Source organism: Tachypleus tridentatus, chromosome 13 (assembly GCF_004210375.1).
Source record: "Tachypleus tridentatus isolate NWPU-2018 chromosome 13, ASM421037v1, whole genome shotgun sequence".
NCBI classification, from domain to species: Eukaryota; Metazoa; Arthropoda; class Merostomata; order Xiphosura; family Limulidae; genus Tachypleus; species Tachypleus tridentatus.
Window position 1 is genome coordinate 94,164,939 of NC_134837.1, and position 17,691 is coordinate 94,182,629.

At 32.1% G+C, this 17,691-nt stretch overlaps 1 protein-coding gene across 1 annotated transcript in view; it reads right to left on the bottom strand.

Moving 5' to 3' along the window:
• The window catches only part of LOC143241100 (uncharacterized), a 168,162-nt gene that overhangs the window by 25,705 nt on the left and 124,766 nt on the right, over positions 1-17,691 (bottom strand). The window contains exons 23-27 of the mRNA XM_076484645.1: positions 16,875-17,027; positions 14,314-14,421; positions 10,970-11,083; positions 6,253-6,396; positions 1,089-1,256 (exon numbers count right to left, since the gene is read on the bottom strand). Of these exons, the coding sequence (XP_076340760.1) occupies positions 1,089-1,256; positions 6,253-6,396; positions 10,970-11,083; positions 14,314-14,421; positions 16,875-17,027 (687 nt within the window). The remainder of the gene's footprint in view (positions 1-1,088; positions 1,257-6,252; positions 6,397-10,969; positions 11,084-14,313; positions 14,422-16,874; positions 17,028-17,691) is intronic.

Consider the following 17,691-nt stretch of genomic DNA (forward strand, 5'->3'; position numbering starts at 1 on the left):
CCTGTAACCTCATGTCTTCGATCTTCAATAACTGTACACCAGTGTATGTTTTGTTTCACAAATGTGCAACTAATGAGGCTTCTGTAATAGTCTGCATAGATTTTAAGTTTTATATTAGTTTTCCTATAGAAGATTCTACAAAATGAATAAAAATACACAAATGGCATCATATTATTGAAATATGATAACAAGTGATTTTTCAAAGAAATAGTTTATGAAAAGGTTTACATTCAGATAAAAATTAATCAATGCACACTGTAAGTCAGTTATTACATATGCATATAAAAGTAACCTATACAAAAGCCTTATATGGTAAAAGTCCATGGATCCTAGTTTTGTGAATATATACTTTAATTTACTGAGCCTGTACAACTTAACAGTAGTGAATCTCTGAAAAAACAAAACAAAATAAAAACAAAGTGAAGTTATGTTCCCTCACAAAATAAGTTTATTAGAATAAAACATGCATACATTCTACTACTGTGAGGTTTTGGTTTTTATTCCATCTTCATATACGTTTCCCAAGTTAAGTAATTCATTCAACCTTAAATACAAATGGTATAATAATCAAACTTTAATAATAACATACCTAATACATGAAACATAACATGTACACCATTAACTAATCAATCTTTTATTCATAATTAATGGATGTATGTTATTTTCAAGTATTTCTAGTCATTTGTATATCCAACATGCTTTTGAAAACAACTAGGAAGCAAGTTCCCATCAATATAGTATGACGAGGTGGGTGCTGGTTGAAATCTTAAAATTTGATTCTTAAGTGATTAACAATATTTTGGTTGGATGAAAAAAAAATGTTGCTAAATTTTTTTTTAAATCATCCAGCTTTTATATGTTCTTTACAGGTTACATTTTTCCATAAATTTTGTGTTTTGACTTATCTTTTACAATTCAGAATTTCATATTATTGCATATTATACAATTTAGTACATAAACAGCTATAGTGATAATTTATACATAACAGCATTTCTTACATTGCTAATAGAGTTAAATTAATTTAATTATCTCTTTAAAGTAAGCATATCAATTTGAAATAAAATGTATTTAGTAGTAAGTAAATAAACCTTTTAATCCAGGAACTCCAACTCCATCTCTTCCAGGAACACCATGATCTCCCTTTTGCCCATCAAGTCCAGGAAGTCCAGGTAGACCAGGCAACCCTCTTTCTCCAGCTTCTCCAGGACGTCCAGGAGGCCCCTGTACACCAGGTAGTCCAACATCTCCTTTTGCTCCTGCACATAATTTTATGAAATTACAATAAAATACTGCTAAGTCAAGTGCCTTAAGAGTTTCTAAGCTATATGTTACATAAAAATAAAACATCAGACCTTAAAATTATGTCATCATGAAATCCAGCAGTGTGTGTACATATATATGACAATAGTTTTATTTATTGAAAATAATACAATGATGTTGCTAGGGGGTAGAGAAATAAATACGTATATTTAAATAACAATATTACCAGGAAAAGAGGCTTGATCTGTGAATACCTGATATACCTTAGAGAAGTTGACTTTACTAGTGAGGACCTGGAAACACCCCTACAAGGCAGATATGCAGAAAACAAGTCCTGAAGAATGTTTAGACAATAACTATAATTTAGAAAATCCAGTGAAAATCTCTAAGGTCTATTTAGGAACAAGAAGAGCACTGTTCCTCCCATCTTTAAGAAGATCAAAAATGACCTCCTCTAAAAATTCCAATAAATATGCAGTTAGAAGGAATGGATCAAATAGCAGAGTTCCCTGTGATTATGACAGCATTAAAAGGATTTGTTTAACATGGTAGTAAACCATAAACCTTTCACTCTGTTACCACAATAAATAAGATTTAGTAGTAAATCTTAGGAAAAACATTTGATCCCAAGGAAATCTGCTCTTATCTATTATGGAGAAGGTAAAATAGAGAGGAGAATGAAATCCTGTGTCCTATGCTGCAGTTTTGAGAGTAATTCATGGCAAGATATATCTTCATGTAAAAATATCTAACAGACAGGAAGTCCTCATTACCTAATTTGTCATTGGCATACTAGAGTCTGTCATTTGGATATAATGTAGTAGTTAGGGACTAGGTGTACAATGAAAGGATAAAACCAGTGGCTTTACAGATGCAAAAGCCAGTTACTAGATCTTCAAAGTCTCAAGTTGTAAGTGACAAAGAAGAAGCCAACCAAGACCTCAAAAAGTAGCTCTAAGAATAAAACAACTTCAGGAGGAAAAAGCTGAAAAAGTGTGTGAGGGACACTTTTGTGCATGTATTGATAGAATATTGAACAGAATGATGTCCAAATTATTATTAGCATACCAGAGAAGAAAACAGGTATCCACAAAGACCACAAATGAATCAAGTTCTTGAAGTCCAAATGCAGTAAGACTTTTAACTCAGAAATAATACAAGTCACTACCAACAAAAGTAGGAACTGGAGAAATAGGGACCAAGAAGGAAGTTTGGGTTTCCATAAGTGGTTATGAAAAGAGAAGGCTTTTAATAGGAATAAGTTACAGACCACCAGAAGAAACTGATTAAATTTATGAGTAACTGTACAGTGGGATAAAGACTTTGACTGTTAATGATTTCGTAATGAAATATTTAATTTTATGCATGTAAAATGGGAAAAGTTAGAGTCAAGTCATGAGGAAGATAGGAACTCCTTAGGACAGTTTTTTTTTCAAACTTTGGATTTATTTTAGAATTATTGTTAAATTTTGATAAAAATATTGATAGGATAGAGATTGGAGAAGATCTGGATACAAGTAATCACTGATTAATTAGATTTGACTTTTTATTGTATATGAAAAAATTAAGTAATTATATACTGTTTTCAAGTTTCAAAAAGCAATTTTGAAGAGGTGAGACAAAAATTACCTGCTGTACATTGGGAAACTGAATTACTTGGAAATATTGATCCAGTGCAGAAAAATGTTTAAATAAATTCTTAAATGCTCAAGATAGGTGTGTTCCTTATAAACAAAAAAAGGTGGTTGCAAGTAAAAAAAAATCAAGTTGGATCACAAAGTGAACGAAAGATAAAACTAAATAAAAGCATTATAAATAAAAAAAAAGATTAAAATGACTGCAATAATGGCAGGTTTAGAAGATTATAAAAGATCATGAGAGTTGGTCATATGGGAAGTAAAGAAACTTAAAAAATTTATGTGAAAAAAGTTAATTGAAAATGCAAAAGTTCTTCAGATACAATAAAGGTAAGCAAAACGTTAAGATAGAAGGGATCCTACAGGAAGTCTAGTATACGAAAATTATGAAATGACTATGCTATTAAATTCTATATTTCCTTTATCTTTTACTTATGAAGATTTGAGCAATTTTCCTCATCTTGAACAGCTTCTAGATGGAAACAAGATAGAATTAGATGATAACATTAATTCTGAGGTTACGAAAAAAATTGAAAAGTATAAAGAATGAAAAACTCTTGGACCAGATAACATTTACCAAAGAGTTTTGAAAGCTGCTAAGGGTTGAATATGTGAATGAGCTGCTGTTATTTTTTCAAAGAACATGAACAGTGTGCAGGTGGTGGAATATTGAAAGTTAGCTAATTTTGCTCCTTGTTTCAAGACAGATGATAAAATTTTCCCAATAATTATAACCTATTAAGTCTTACGACAGTGGTGCAAAAAATTTCTGAAAATTTAATAAAGCATACTTACAGCCATTTAAAAAGTCACATAGTCAACACAACTTCACTAGATCAAAATCTTGCCTAAAGATGTTCTCATATTGTTTAAAGAAGTTGTTGCTCATGTTGATAATGGTATCGATTTGCTCTTGGTATATCTGGAATTTCAGAAAACATTTGGCAAGGTGCCAAATAAAAGACTTGCTGAGAAAGTTGTTTCTGTAATTAGCAGTGGTTTAGTTGGTTCAATGTATAGAAAATAAGCTATGTCAAAGCAATGGCAGATTATTATAAATGCACTTCAGTTAAACTGGATTAATGTCACAAGTGAGGTACCTCAGGAGCCAGTGTTAGGAATTTTGTTCTTGTTGATTTACATCAATGACAAAGAGGAAGGGATAATCAACATATTATTTAAATTGGGTAGTTACATTAACTTTTTGGTGTTGTTGGCTTTGAGAAGGATAATACTGCTTTACTATAAGAACTTGTAGTTATTTGGAGTACTTTGTTCAGACTTGGACTTCTCACCTTCAGAAGGACATTAAATTGCTGAAAAGGGTTTAGAGGAAGTTTAGGGGAATGGTGCTTGGAATGAAGCAGTTGTTGTATGAGGATAGATTAAAATCTCTGAACTTGTTTCCTCTTGACAAAAAAGGCAAAGTTAGAGGTCATTTGATTTAGGTGTTTAAGATTGTTAAGGAAATTAACAGTATTGATTGAACATTCCTACAATCTTGGGACAATGGGACACAAATGTAAGTTTTGACACGGCCACACCAAACAGGGAATGGGATTTGTTTAAATAACCCATGTTGTGAAGTTTTCATCAAAGACAGAGAGATTGTTATCAAAGGGATTTATGAAGACGTAAAGAAGGATGCACAGACTGTTCTAAAAGTTTAGAAAAATTGGTGCATTTAAGGATGTAGAAGTCACTAAGGAGGTTCCAGTACAACTGAATGCAGAACACTTAAAAAGTTCTTTGAAGTTTGAGCTTCATAAGATACAGTACATAATTCTTGTAAGTTGAGCAGTTTTACCTTCTAGACTCAAAAGACACCTTTCTAATCCCATATGGTTGATCAGAAAGAGCCAAGGTCATGACACAGGAGAAGATTGAGTACTCAAATAGTCAGCAAATAAATTACCCGGTTCAACAAATAATATGGCAAAGATGAAATGGATATTACGTTAAATTAATGTTATGCATTGTGAAGTAGGAAAAGCAAGCTTTAGCCAGTCTGCTCCATGAGCTGAGAGCTGTAAGAATTTAATATCTTTTGGTCTATGTAATGGCTCAGCCATTTTCCATCATTTGATATATATGTGGTTATGTGCCTCTAAAGAGACCATTGCTTAACTTATGTACATTTGTTAGAAGAGTTTCCAACAGACCCTGAATAACTTGAAGCAAGCATGGGATCTTAATAAGATCCCAAATTAATTTTGCAGGAAATACATCACAAGAAAAACTTGTCTAGTGTAAAAATGACCAGGCCCCAGTAGCAGTGGGAAAAAGACATAAGGATTTTACTACCTGAAATTTTCACCCAGTTTTCTACTGTGATGTCTTTGACAAGACAAAAATTAATTATTTAAACTAGGGTAATAAATGAAAAAGAATTTCAACAACTGAAAAATAGCTTCAGTCCAGAACACAATATTAGCCTACCAAGTAAAGATTTCATCCTGAATACTGTTATCAATGATGCAAGAATAGGAGCTGTATGTTTGGAATTACAGGATAAAGTTGAAATATTGTGCCAATAGCAACAAGGATTTGAAAGAGATTTAGCAAAATAAATGTGCCACAGATCATAACCTGCAGTCACTTTTATGAATCACTATCAACACTGATTTTGAGCAAAAAGGTCCTGATGTAAGTGGACTATGATTCATTCTAGTAATTAGTGAGCTTTCAAAACCAAAAAGACAAGATATCCTTTACCTGGCATGTTTTGCAAGAATTTAACTTTGGGAATAACCATAATCCAGAAAGAAGATTGAGAATACAGATCAGTCATTCAAGAGTACAGAGGAAAGGCTTGTTTGAAATAAATATGAATCTGAGCCATACAGAGCTGTAGGACAAGTCAAAAAAGTAAGTCATCAAGAGAAAGCAGCAAGGAGACAAGGATCCAAAAATCAAGTAACTTGTATGCCATGGTGTACTGTGTTATAACATTGAACTAATTAAGCAGTGCCAGTATAAAAAGAAAAGAAAAAGAGATAAAGACAGGAAAGTAAAACTCCCTTTCAGGCCTACTGGAATCAATACAACAGTTTCAGGGTTTATTATAAGATTTGCACTGAAATTATGAACATTAAAGAAATAATCCATATATACTTAAGCAATTTGATGTCTTAGTAGCCCTGAAAGTATTGCTGTAATACTGAATATTGATACAAAAAATAATTTTATTTAATCCTTCAATCAATACTAACAATTAGACATTATAGAATTAAAGTATCTGTATGTGGTTGCTTTACTTAGACACAGTTTATTTTCTAATTCTTACTCTGAAACAATAATTTAGTGTTGGTTTCAATTGTTTTCACAAAATTTCTAATATAAACTTCATTCATACCCTTGATTCCATCACGTCCAGGAAGGCCAGGTAAGCCTTCCAATGCAGGTTCTCCCTTGTTACCTTTAAAGCCACGTGGCCCTGGGAGACCAAATTCTCCTGGTTGCCCTTTCGGACCTGGTAATCCTGGTAGGCCACTATCACCTGAGAAAACACTTTAACATTTTACTGGGTAAACTTATAACTGCATTTATAAATCTTCATAAAAATGCTAATTGCTGTTATTTTTAGTAAAGTTTTAGAATAGTGTATTTTTATATAAAAACAAAAATAACTATTCTTACAGTTTTTTGTTTTTTTTATGGATATGTATAATACTTCTGAGTATCTGGATTTTCAGAAAATTACCACATCTATACAGCAAAAAATTTGGTAACAAAATATAAATAGGATGCTGTAGGATTTTAGGTAAAATTGTTTCTTAAAACTATCTGAACTCATAAAGAGTATCACTTAAAATCCAGTTTTAAAGAGTTTAGTAAAATGGGTTCTATAAATATTGTAATGTCATTATTTACACTGTCTTAAACTTGCAAAAAATTTAAAATGGTAAAGTTAACATTTTCTTAAATCAAAAATGTATTTCAGGTAATACTTACCTCTTCTCACACAACAGCTATTACTTGACTGCTAGGGTTTCCTTCTTTTACCCACCTAAGCATTAGTGCTTTCTTCAGCACTTTATTCTGCATTTAATTTCTGTTGATGATATCTGTCTCATGACACTCTCCACTTACATCACTCTGATTTCTATCCTGGTACTGTATACAAGCACCTTATTCAGATAATGTTACCATTTTTTCAAGAACTGACTCAATCTGCAGTCTCTAACGCTGGCTCTTAGTGGGGAGAAAGGGCAGAAGAGTGTGAGAGGAGGTAATAATTATTGGAAATACATTTTCAATTCAAGAAAATGTTAACTTTCAAACCATATTTACCTCCTCTCACATTTCAGCTAGAATCCTGCATTGATAAAGTGGAGAGGCTGGTGAGGGCATTATCAGTACAGAATGTGTCTGCACACATTTTGGGCATGCCAATACAAGATTAGCAACCTAGTAGGGGAATCTCATTACATCCAGAACAGCTATGCACTTCACCTAGAACCTAATTCATGCACTGTGGGTGGAATTTGATATGATCTGTCACCATTATAGTCCATAATACAGCCAGATAGCTAAAATACCTCTGCATTGGGTTGAAATTATAGGGCCATAATCCCTAAATCTCATGGTGGTGGCTGGAGCATTTGGACCACAATATATGCTTGTTAGTGGATCCCGACATAGAGTGATGCATTCTGAGCCACCAGAACCATGGTGAGAAGATAAGCAACACTTAAGTGAACAAATCTTTTCTTCAACCCAAAGAAGATTGAAAAGCAACATCCCAAACTTGGAATGATTGAATCCTATATACCATGCTCAACCTGAGGACACAAAACTCATTGGTCTGAAATTATGAACATTCATTTCCTCACTCTCAAAATGTATGAGAAAGGAAAGTCCCACTTGTCCCTGGAATTATGGAGAGAGCAAGGAAGAGTACTCAATCAGGACCCAGGAACTGCTCTATGTTCAGAATTATTAGAAGATAATGGATTCTCCTCCATGAGCAATGTACTGAACCAATATCGACTAAAAGTAAGAGTCATACTCAACCCAACCAGAGAGCTGAGCATCAAATATGAACTACTATTACTAGTATGCCTCCACATAGGTTGGTACTTTTTCTACCAACATCTGTGAAAAAACATCCAGGGTACCAGGTGGGAGGGTCTCAGCTTCCTCTCTTCTTCAAGAGTGGAGGAAATTCAAATAAATACTCTGGAGGAATAACCTATGTCCACCACCCCAATGACTGAGAATGATGTGGTAAGAACTCCCTGGCTCCATTAGTAGAATATGGGTAGTGAATCCTGAGGAACAATGCTATGGAAACAGTGCAATAGGTCAGTCAAGTTACCCAAACTTTAAAAATCAAACCAACCTCAATTAATTTAATCAAGTGATTGGCAGAATCCCCTTATGCTTAACTCATGATAGTTCATGGGTAGCAGCCTAGTAATAGTACAGTAATACCATCTAATCTGCCTTGCAACTGAGATAATGTGTATTGTGTTAATCACTGGTTTGATAAAAGTACACATGCCTGGGCAACAGTTACCACAGAGAAAAAGCTGTGAAAAAAAGACAAGAGACCCGTGAAAGTAAATACGAGACAGTATTAATAATGAAAGTCCTTACACCTCTTTATAATCTATCATATGAGATTAAGGTCGCTACAGGGGGTAGAAGAAAACCCTCAGATGAGGATACTGCCAGATAATGCAAATAATGTGCAATAAAAATATTGAAGGAGATCCACATACCAGCCTGCACGATATTCTCCAACAGGCAATTCAACTGGGCTGCTAATGATATAGAAATGAGCCAAATCTGATGAGACATAACTCACAGAAGACTGCTTACCTTCAAAGAAAACCCACTTCAATAAAGTGACCAGGGATAAATCCTGAGAAAATGAAGGATCCCAGGGAATAAACATCATTGTCTATCACATGTAAAGGCATTAGTATGGGCAACCTAACACGTCAAAGTCCTCAGTGGAAATAACAAACAATCAAGATTCAATAGGCTATTGAGATGAGAAATAGCAGTCAGATGAATCATAAGAAAGATCTGTCTGGATATATGAGCATGTAGGTAGAATGACAGTGTCCTGTAAACATGCAGCACAAACAACTCTGATTGGCAATGTTGACAGGCCAGCAGTAAAAAAACTTAAAGGAAAGGTGTTACATGGTACATGAGACTAAGGGCTCAAATGGATGTTGAGAAAGAGCATGTAATGCCCTCTAAATATCCCAGTTTGGTAACTGAAATGGTCATTTACAATGAAAGTCTCTAAGCAACTTAAAGTGGCCAGAGAGCATAGGAGATTTAAATATTTTTCGTCTTGAATATCTAAAAGTAGTTAATAAGGCTGCCTTATATAAGGTGATTGTGGAAGATAAGAAACCCTTGTCAAAGAGCCAGGTCAAAAAAATAGTTATGGTTGACATATCTGGATGAAGTGGGTTTACCCTCCTTGTAATTCACCATTGTTGATATGTGTGCCATTCACCTTGAGAAATCTCCATGATGGAAATATGCAGATTGAGATAGATATATGGCAACCTTAGAAATTAAACACTCATTCCATAATCTCAACCTCACTGCAGGAAGACTAAGCTTTGAGATGGCTGGATGTACAATGTCAGGTTGTGGTTACTACAATGGAAATGATCAAAGGGAAGTGGAAGAGGTGGGCACATTTGAAAGTACCATAGAAGCAGAAACAAGTGAGTGAATTGGCAAATCCAATGCTGTCAAAAGAACCTTAGAAGTTGAACAAATCATAATAAGTACTCTTGGCAAAGTATGAATCAGTGGAAATGCATAGAGATGCAATCCCACCTAGTCCTGACTGAATGAATCTGTTGCCAATGAACTGAGGGTGAGGTACCAGATAACAAAATACAGGTTATTGAGTACTCTAATGAGTAGCAAACAGATCAATCATTAGTATCCCAAATGAGAGCAAATCCAATTGAGACTGTGATATAAGATCTGTTCTGTAAGGAAAACACAACTGGGTCTACTACCAAATTTATCACCCCTGGAACATGACAAGCTAGTAGGATGATATGATGGGAGTAGGCCCAGTAAAGAAGATTCAAGATTCAAAAATATATAAATTTAGACAGAATGCCCCATGACAGAAATTGTCATATCTAAATAAAATCTTGAAATCATTCCATATTTTAAGCATAGACGTTATTGATATACCAAAAGCTGTTACTTATTCACTAAAATCAAGTGAAAATGCCTTCTACAGTTCACACACTGTACATTTACTTTATCTGTACATTAAAGTTAGGTTTCAAATCTAAATTTTTTAAGTGAACAAAAAGAAACTTGTAACTGTAAACGTTTAAATAAGTAAATACATGATGGGAATCTAATACCATATAATGAATCCTAAGTTGGTTGGACTTATTGCACACATTTTAAATTTGTAAAGGAGTGTGTCAAATGCATAAAAGGTTTCTCATACAGACTGTTAACTCTTGTTTTTGAAGATAGGTATAAGTGAATATTGTGATTGAGCCTCAATTAAACGTTAAGAAAAGCTAATGTATTCTTGTTGTCCTAAAATATTAAATTAAAATAATTATCACACTTAATACTTGAAAAAAAAGTTGTCTTCATTGAGCCTCAATTTCTCAAACTTTTTCCTTTATTATTATTTGAACGTGTTTATTTGCACTGAAGAAAGTTTATGGAATGTTAAACATGATTCAGATAACATTCATACTCTTTATCTTGTTATTAAACAAAAAATTGTTCATTACTTTCATAATTATTTTAGACAACACAAAACAGAAATGTCAACAACTATTGCACAAAACACTTTATAAGTACACTATTTAACAGCACATTATTTCAGGTTTTAATTCATTACATATGCAAGTTAAAACTACACTATTTAATATCAAAGTTTTATTACAGCTTGTTGTATATTTCAAATATATCTTAGAAAACTATTGTTGAATTGAGACTTTACTTTCAACAGAAAAATATTTAGAAGACAGTATTTTTCAAACCATTTGTAATTTTGGTGTTTAGTAATAACCTGTAATTAAAACCTGAAAACAAGGAAGTTGTATTTATACCTTTTAGCCCCTCTCTTCCTGGATATCCTTTGCTACCCTTAGGCCCTAGAGGGCCAGGCAAACCTGGTGTACCAGGACGACCAAAACCTGGTATTCCTTTTTCACCTTTTAATCCTATAAAGGTTATTAATAAAATAATTCATTATTATTCCTAATTAAATTTTACAATTACTTATTTATATTTAATGTTTTAAACTAATGTGAACATTTTGATGAAAAATTTCTTTTTAAATACAGGGTTATAGGTTATTTAGTAGGGATGGAATACTAAAGAGAAGAGGAGAAGTGGCTTTATATGTAAAGTGAAAGTTATAACTTGTTAAAGATAAGGATAACAGCAAGGAGACTAAATCCATTTTGGTTTCTATTAGCAGATATAAAGGAAAAGAGCTTTTAGCAGGAAATTATTACAAACAACCAGATGATACTGATGATAAAATATGGGTGCAAGTGATCATTGTTCTATTAGATTTGACATTTTGCTGCATGTAGAGATAAGGAATAATGATATTTTGGTTCTAGCTTTCAAAAAGGAAAAATTTTGAAGGGATGCAACATGAATTATCTGTCATGAATTGAGCAGTTGAGTTAGTTGGGGACACTGTTCAAATGTGGCAATTATTTAGAAGATAAATCATTCAAGATAACCATATTTCTCATACAAAGAAAAGGGTGACTGCAAGTAAAAAAAACAAACCAGGTTGGGTCACAAATAAATTTACTAATAGAATAAGCAATTTAAAGATTATAGAAGCTCAAGAAAATTAGTAAAACATTAAATTAGGACATCAAAATGTATGTAAGAAAAAATAGTTTACTGAAAATGTAAAATAGTAAGAATTTCTTTAAATACATTAAGGGTTAACTAATTTCAGGATGAAGGTAGGATCTTTGAGGAATGATAAAGGAAAGCTTGTATATGATAATTACAGGATGGCTGGATTATTAAATTTTGCTTTTTCTTTACTTTTTGCTGGTAAAGCTTTAAGTAATTTCTTCATTTTTAATTGTTGATAGATGAAAACAAGACAAAATAAAATGATTATATTAATCTGAGTTTGTTAAATAAAAATTTAAAGTGGGAAATTTAAAGAATGATAAGTCCCCTGAGCCAAGTAATATTGCTCCAATGGTTTTGATGAAGGTTGAGAAATGAATATGCAAACCACTTGTTAGTAACTTAAGTTCTTTAACAGCAGGAACATGATAGATGGTTGGAAGTTGTGCAATGTCACTCCTTTTTTTAAGAGAGGTGAGAAAAATTGTCTCAGAAATTAGAAGCACATTAGTCTTTCACCAGTTGTCAAAAACTTTTGAAAAGTCTTATTAAAGATACTTTGCAATATAATTAAAAAAGTTTAAAATTATATTCGATAGTCAATGTGGCTTCACAAAGGGAAAATTTTTTCTTACAAATCTTTCAAAAGGTTACTGTTTATTTAAGTGATAGTAAGTATGTAGATACTTTGTGAAAATCTAGGGAAGCAGAATGCTGCCCTAAATGGAGTTCATTCAAAATGGATTCATGCTGCAATAAGGGTATATCAGGGCTCAATTTTAGGACTTTTGCTCTTTTTGATTTACATCAATGACATAGATGAGGAATGGTTGATATATTATTTAAATTTGCCAATAATATCAAGGTTTGGGGTGTTGCTAACTGTGAAGAGGATGATACTGCTTTACAGAAAAAATTTAAATCATTTAAATGAGTTGGGTGAGGAAAGAGAAAATGGGTTTCAATGACAAAAAAAGCAAGATAATGGGCATGGGTTATCATAATTTCAATTATAATTTGGATGGGAATTACCTTAATAATGTTATATAAGAAATGGATTTTGGTACAGTGGTTGATCCATCTCCTAAGCCATTTAAGTAGTTTTATGTTTCTAGTCATAATGCAAACAGGATTTTAGATTGTATCTACAAAATACTGAACAGAAGTCTAAAGAGGTTGTAATGCCATTGAACCAATGTGTTCAGACTTGGGCTCTTTATACTAAGTTTTTTGAAGACAGTTTATTTAAGTGAGTTTAAGAGAAAACCTGATATATATACAAATGGTAGGTATTGGATTTGAGGTGTTTTTCTTTATTGAATAGCTTTAGTTTAGTTCAGAGGATGGGAAACCTAGATAAACCAACAGATCTCTTGTTGTGTGTAAACATATGTTAAAACTGTGAATTGTTTCTTTAAGCTAGCCATTAATCTGCACATATACAAATACTGAAACTGCATAATGGTTCTGAAAAGAAGCCATTAATCTACTTACATACATCACATACATCTATTAAAACTGACTGCTGGATCTTAAACCAAGCCATCAGTCCAAACAAACACAACATATACATCTGTTCAAAAAATCATTAGGTCTCTAAACTAGCCATTAACCAACATACACACAGCATACACTTATTCACCTTTTACATAGACTTACTTTATATATTTATCAAATTGTCTAATAGTTCTGTGTACTAATATTCCATATACATTATATAAATAGTCAAACATCCTAATGGCTTTTAAACCAGCAACATTTACATGTTATATATGGACACATTGAAATGTATTAAAGATTTTTTGTTGTAGCCACCAGTTAATACTTTGTAATGTGGATTATAATAATCTAATAGCTATGCATAACATAAAATATTATATTTACTCTCCATCAACTCTTTCACTGTTGTATATATCCATGGAAAACTCTACCAGCATCAGGTTAAAATTATGCTACACACACACACACAAAGATGTTTTAATACTTCATTATTTATCAGAAACTTCATGCTGGTAGACTATGAGAAGATTCAAGGGGAACACCCTTTCTTCATGATGGTAAAAATTCCAAACTGCCATGAGAGTGATCTACAGAAGGACATTTAAGTGTTCATGGCAATAAAGTGGTTAATGCACCCAAGTTATATATGGTTCAATAGCATCCATCAGTATACACACTGTATGTACATTCTTCAAGCTGTTAAGCATTGTATGTAAAATCATAAACATACTCTATGTACAAGTATTCAAATGGTCTAATTGCTCCATGTGCTACAGCAGCCTACACACACACTATATATATATATGCTCTCACACAGTTTATTACTTTATGTACCATCCACCTGTCTCAATATGCTTCATTCATATTAATTTAAACAGACAAATGGTTCTATATATTAGCTAAAAGTCTAAATACTCTGTGTACATGCATTTGAATAGAACACATACTGTTCATGATTACTTTATAAGAGTATATATATGTTTGATATATATTTCATGACATACTATACAACTCTGCATATACAGGTCTTCACACTAATAATAATAAAAAATTAATCATGTTTTACCAGGTTGTCCAGGTGAGCCAGGATTTCCACGTGGACCATCAACTCCAGGATCTCCAGGTGCTCCATATGGTCCAGAATCTCCTTTTTCTCCTCTTGGGCCAGGAAAACCTAAACATAAAATTTGTACACAGTTTCCAAAATATTAATAACTACTACCAAAAATACTTTTAGTCTTTTACAGAAAGAAACATTTTTCTTTAGCAATACACAATGAGGATGATTAAAACACCAATGGTTTTTAATTTTAGCAACCAGATCCACTAATCCTTCCCCTTTATCAAATATAAAATTATAAGATACAGTATGGAGGAAGAAAGAGTGAAATAAATGTCCTTTTAGCTGCATTTGTTAAAGAAATAAATTAATAGGAAAAAAAGATAAATAAAACGTATTAACTCTGAGGGCACTACATATATATGGAATTAGATGGAATTGTGTCTAAACAAATTAGTGAAATAATTGCTACAGTTGACTGAATAATGGTTTCAACACATATTCAAATGTGTATGAATTCGGATATGATCTGGTTGTAAACCTCTGCTACTGAAGTAGTTATGTTAATATTCTACCCAACTAATCATGACAACTGGGAGTAACAGCAGTTAAAAAATTAAATATAACATCCTTATTCTAATGTTTAATTCAAACAGAAGTTATATGATTTTTTTAACTTCAATTTTCTCTATACCAGTAAATAAATGTCTCTAGAGGATTTTAGTAAAGTGTTTCTCACTACAATGCTCTGGATGTTGTTACACCTGGGTCCAGTACTAATCAAGACACTTTAATAACATGTTCTGTAAGTAAATATAACAGATAAAAATTGTATACAAAGATTCATAAAATATAATGTTATCCAGTATTCTGAAATTCATATTTCTTAGAATGTTAATTCAATGTAGCATTTAGTGTGAAAAACTGAGTATTTCCTAGATACTGTCAAATAACTTTCAAGCAGACAGTTATTTCAGATAAGTAACTATTTTATTAGCTCATGCAGAAACAATGTTCATTGAGCCACATCTAGTTCATTATTGTTCTATTGTTCTACATACTGATCACTGCCTATTAAAGCTGCATTTTATTTAAAATTTTGACAAAACAATGTTTTTTTTCAAACTTTGTAATGAAATGAATCTTATCTTCATAGATTTTAACTTTGTTTTTGAAGGTGCAATGTTTTCATTTAACTTGAAGATGGTACAAAAAATTTTAAATGTATCTAAACTTGAAAAACTCCATAAGAATATAAAGGATTAAGTGTTGTATTAAAAAGATTCTGAAGATGAATCAAGAAGTCATGTAACAATAATAGCCATTTTTAAGTTGCGGTAGAGTAGTATGTTTCAAAGCTGCATTTTGAAGGTAGTGTGATGTCCCCAAAATTGATTGTTTTGAGTAGGTTATGTCACAGCCCTTTGTAAGGCAAAATATTCATACACTCAGGTCATAAATAAATGTTTGTATCTTGGATTTAGAATTTCCAAGGTGGGGATATTCCTTTTACTTAACGACATTGGAAAACAAAATTATGAATCAACCTCGGGACCCAGGACCATTCAGAACATGATCTGAAAGAAGTCATACCCACAGCTGTAATAAGCAAAGTGTTTGGTAACAAAGTTCAGTGGCAAGACTTGTCCATGTATTCTAGGTAACACTATGCAATATAAACAGGGAGGATCTCCATCTGGAAACAATACCAATACAATACAAGTTCACCATCATTAGGCTTCCTGTATAACCTTCCATTACACGAATGCATATCTCAAGTAACTGGACAGTGAAATTGGTATTCATGCTTTTCCATAAGAAGATGTGACAGCTTCACAGTGGAGTTTTTACAATAAAAACTATTTTCAAAATGCATAGTTGTCAGATAGAGACATGACAATATGGCTTGTAATGATGTACTGAAGATCCAAAATTATTCTTACATAATGCACTCAAACTCTCTAACTTCTATTCTGTTCAATCGATGAATACTTAAAAATAATCTTTTTACACTAAACTGCAAGTTATTCCTAAAAACAAACCTTTGTCTTTTACTGCAGGGAAAAAGCAAGATGACTATTATGTTAAAAGTTAACTGTAAAAACTCAAATTAAATGTATGATGTGAAAAGTGAAAAATCAAATTGAAATTAAAATTTTGAACAAAACTATTTTTATGTAAGTAACCAAAATTCAGTTACTTTCCAATCTTTTAGCACCAAAATAACGTAATTTAAATGATTTAGTGACCATCTACTTTTAGTCCACAAACTGTTCACAAGCATTTTGTACAAAACATTAATAAACTACAGAAGTTTGATGTTATTTAATATTAATTAGAATGCAACAAAAATCTCAGTATTGTCACATTTCCAAACTTTAACATTTTTTCTACTCACATGATATGAAGTATACGTAAAAACATTAAATATTTCTAAGAAGTCACTCTTTCATTACTGTTGAAACCATATCTCTTACAAAGCATCTAATAAAATAAATGTATGTATACAAAATGTTTATATAAACGCCCTGTAAGTTAATGATTAGTACCTTTTAATAAAAGATTACCTTGTGGTCCTGGAGGCCCAGGTAGGCCATCCTCTCCAGGCAGCCCATTAATTCCAGGTAAGCCATCTTTTCCAGGAAATCCAATTGGGCCTGGTTCACCTTTTGCTCCATCTCTACCTGGTATTCCTGGAGGACCAGGACGACTAGGCCCTCCTGGTAATATTAAATTTGGAACAATGTTAAAGAAGAAAGAAAATTTAATAAAATCATATATTTCTGGCAAGTAAAAGGTCCATCTTTATATAACTTATAAAATATATATAAGTTTTAATGATTTGTGCTACAACCACTATTCATAAAATTAGCTGTATGATCAATATTAGTACTATATTATTTGGATGCCAGGTTTTTAAGATATTTTTCATCTATTATTATGGATGGATGATTGACTTGATTAATCAATAAAATATATTTACATGTCATGTAAAATAACTGGCTTAATTAATATTATGGTCAAATCAATTAATGTTATGAAAATAATCAACTAACTGAAATACTGTCATTATGATTTCTCATAATTATTTTTGTTTAATTCAAGTTATTCAACTTATCATTAGCATCACAACTCATGAAAATAACCAACTAATGGAAATTGGTGTCTCACATTATAACCATTTGTAATTATTACAACTATCAAAGTAATCAAAATATTAGTTATTACTACTTCCATTAGCATAACTGCTCAAAATTGAATGCATACATTCTATTGGTCACATGACTAGCTAAATTGAGGGTCTTGTTTTCATCTTGTATGCCTAAGTGACTTTTACTTAATATATTCCTTACTTCTTGATGACAAGAAACCCACTGGAAATAA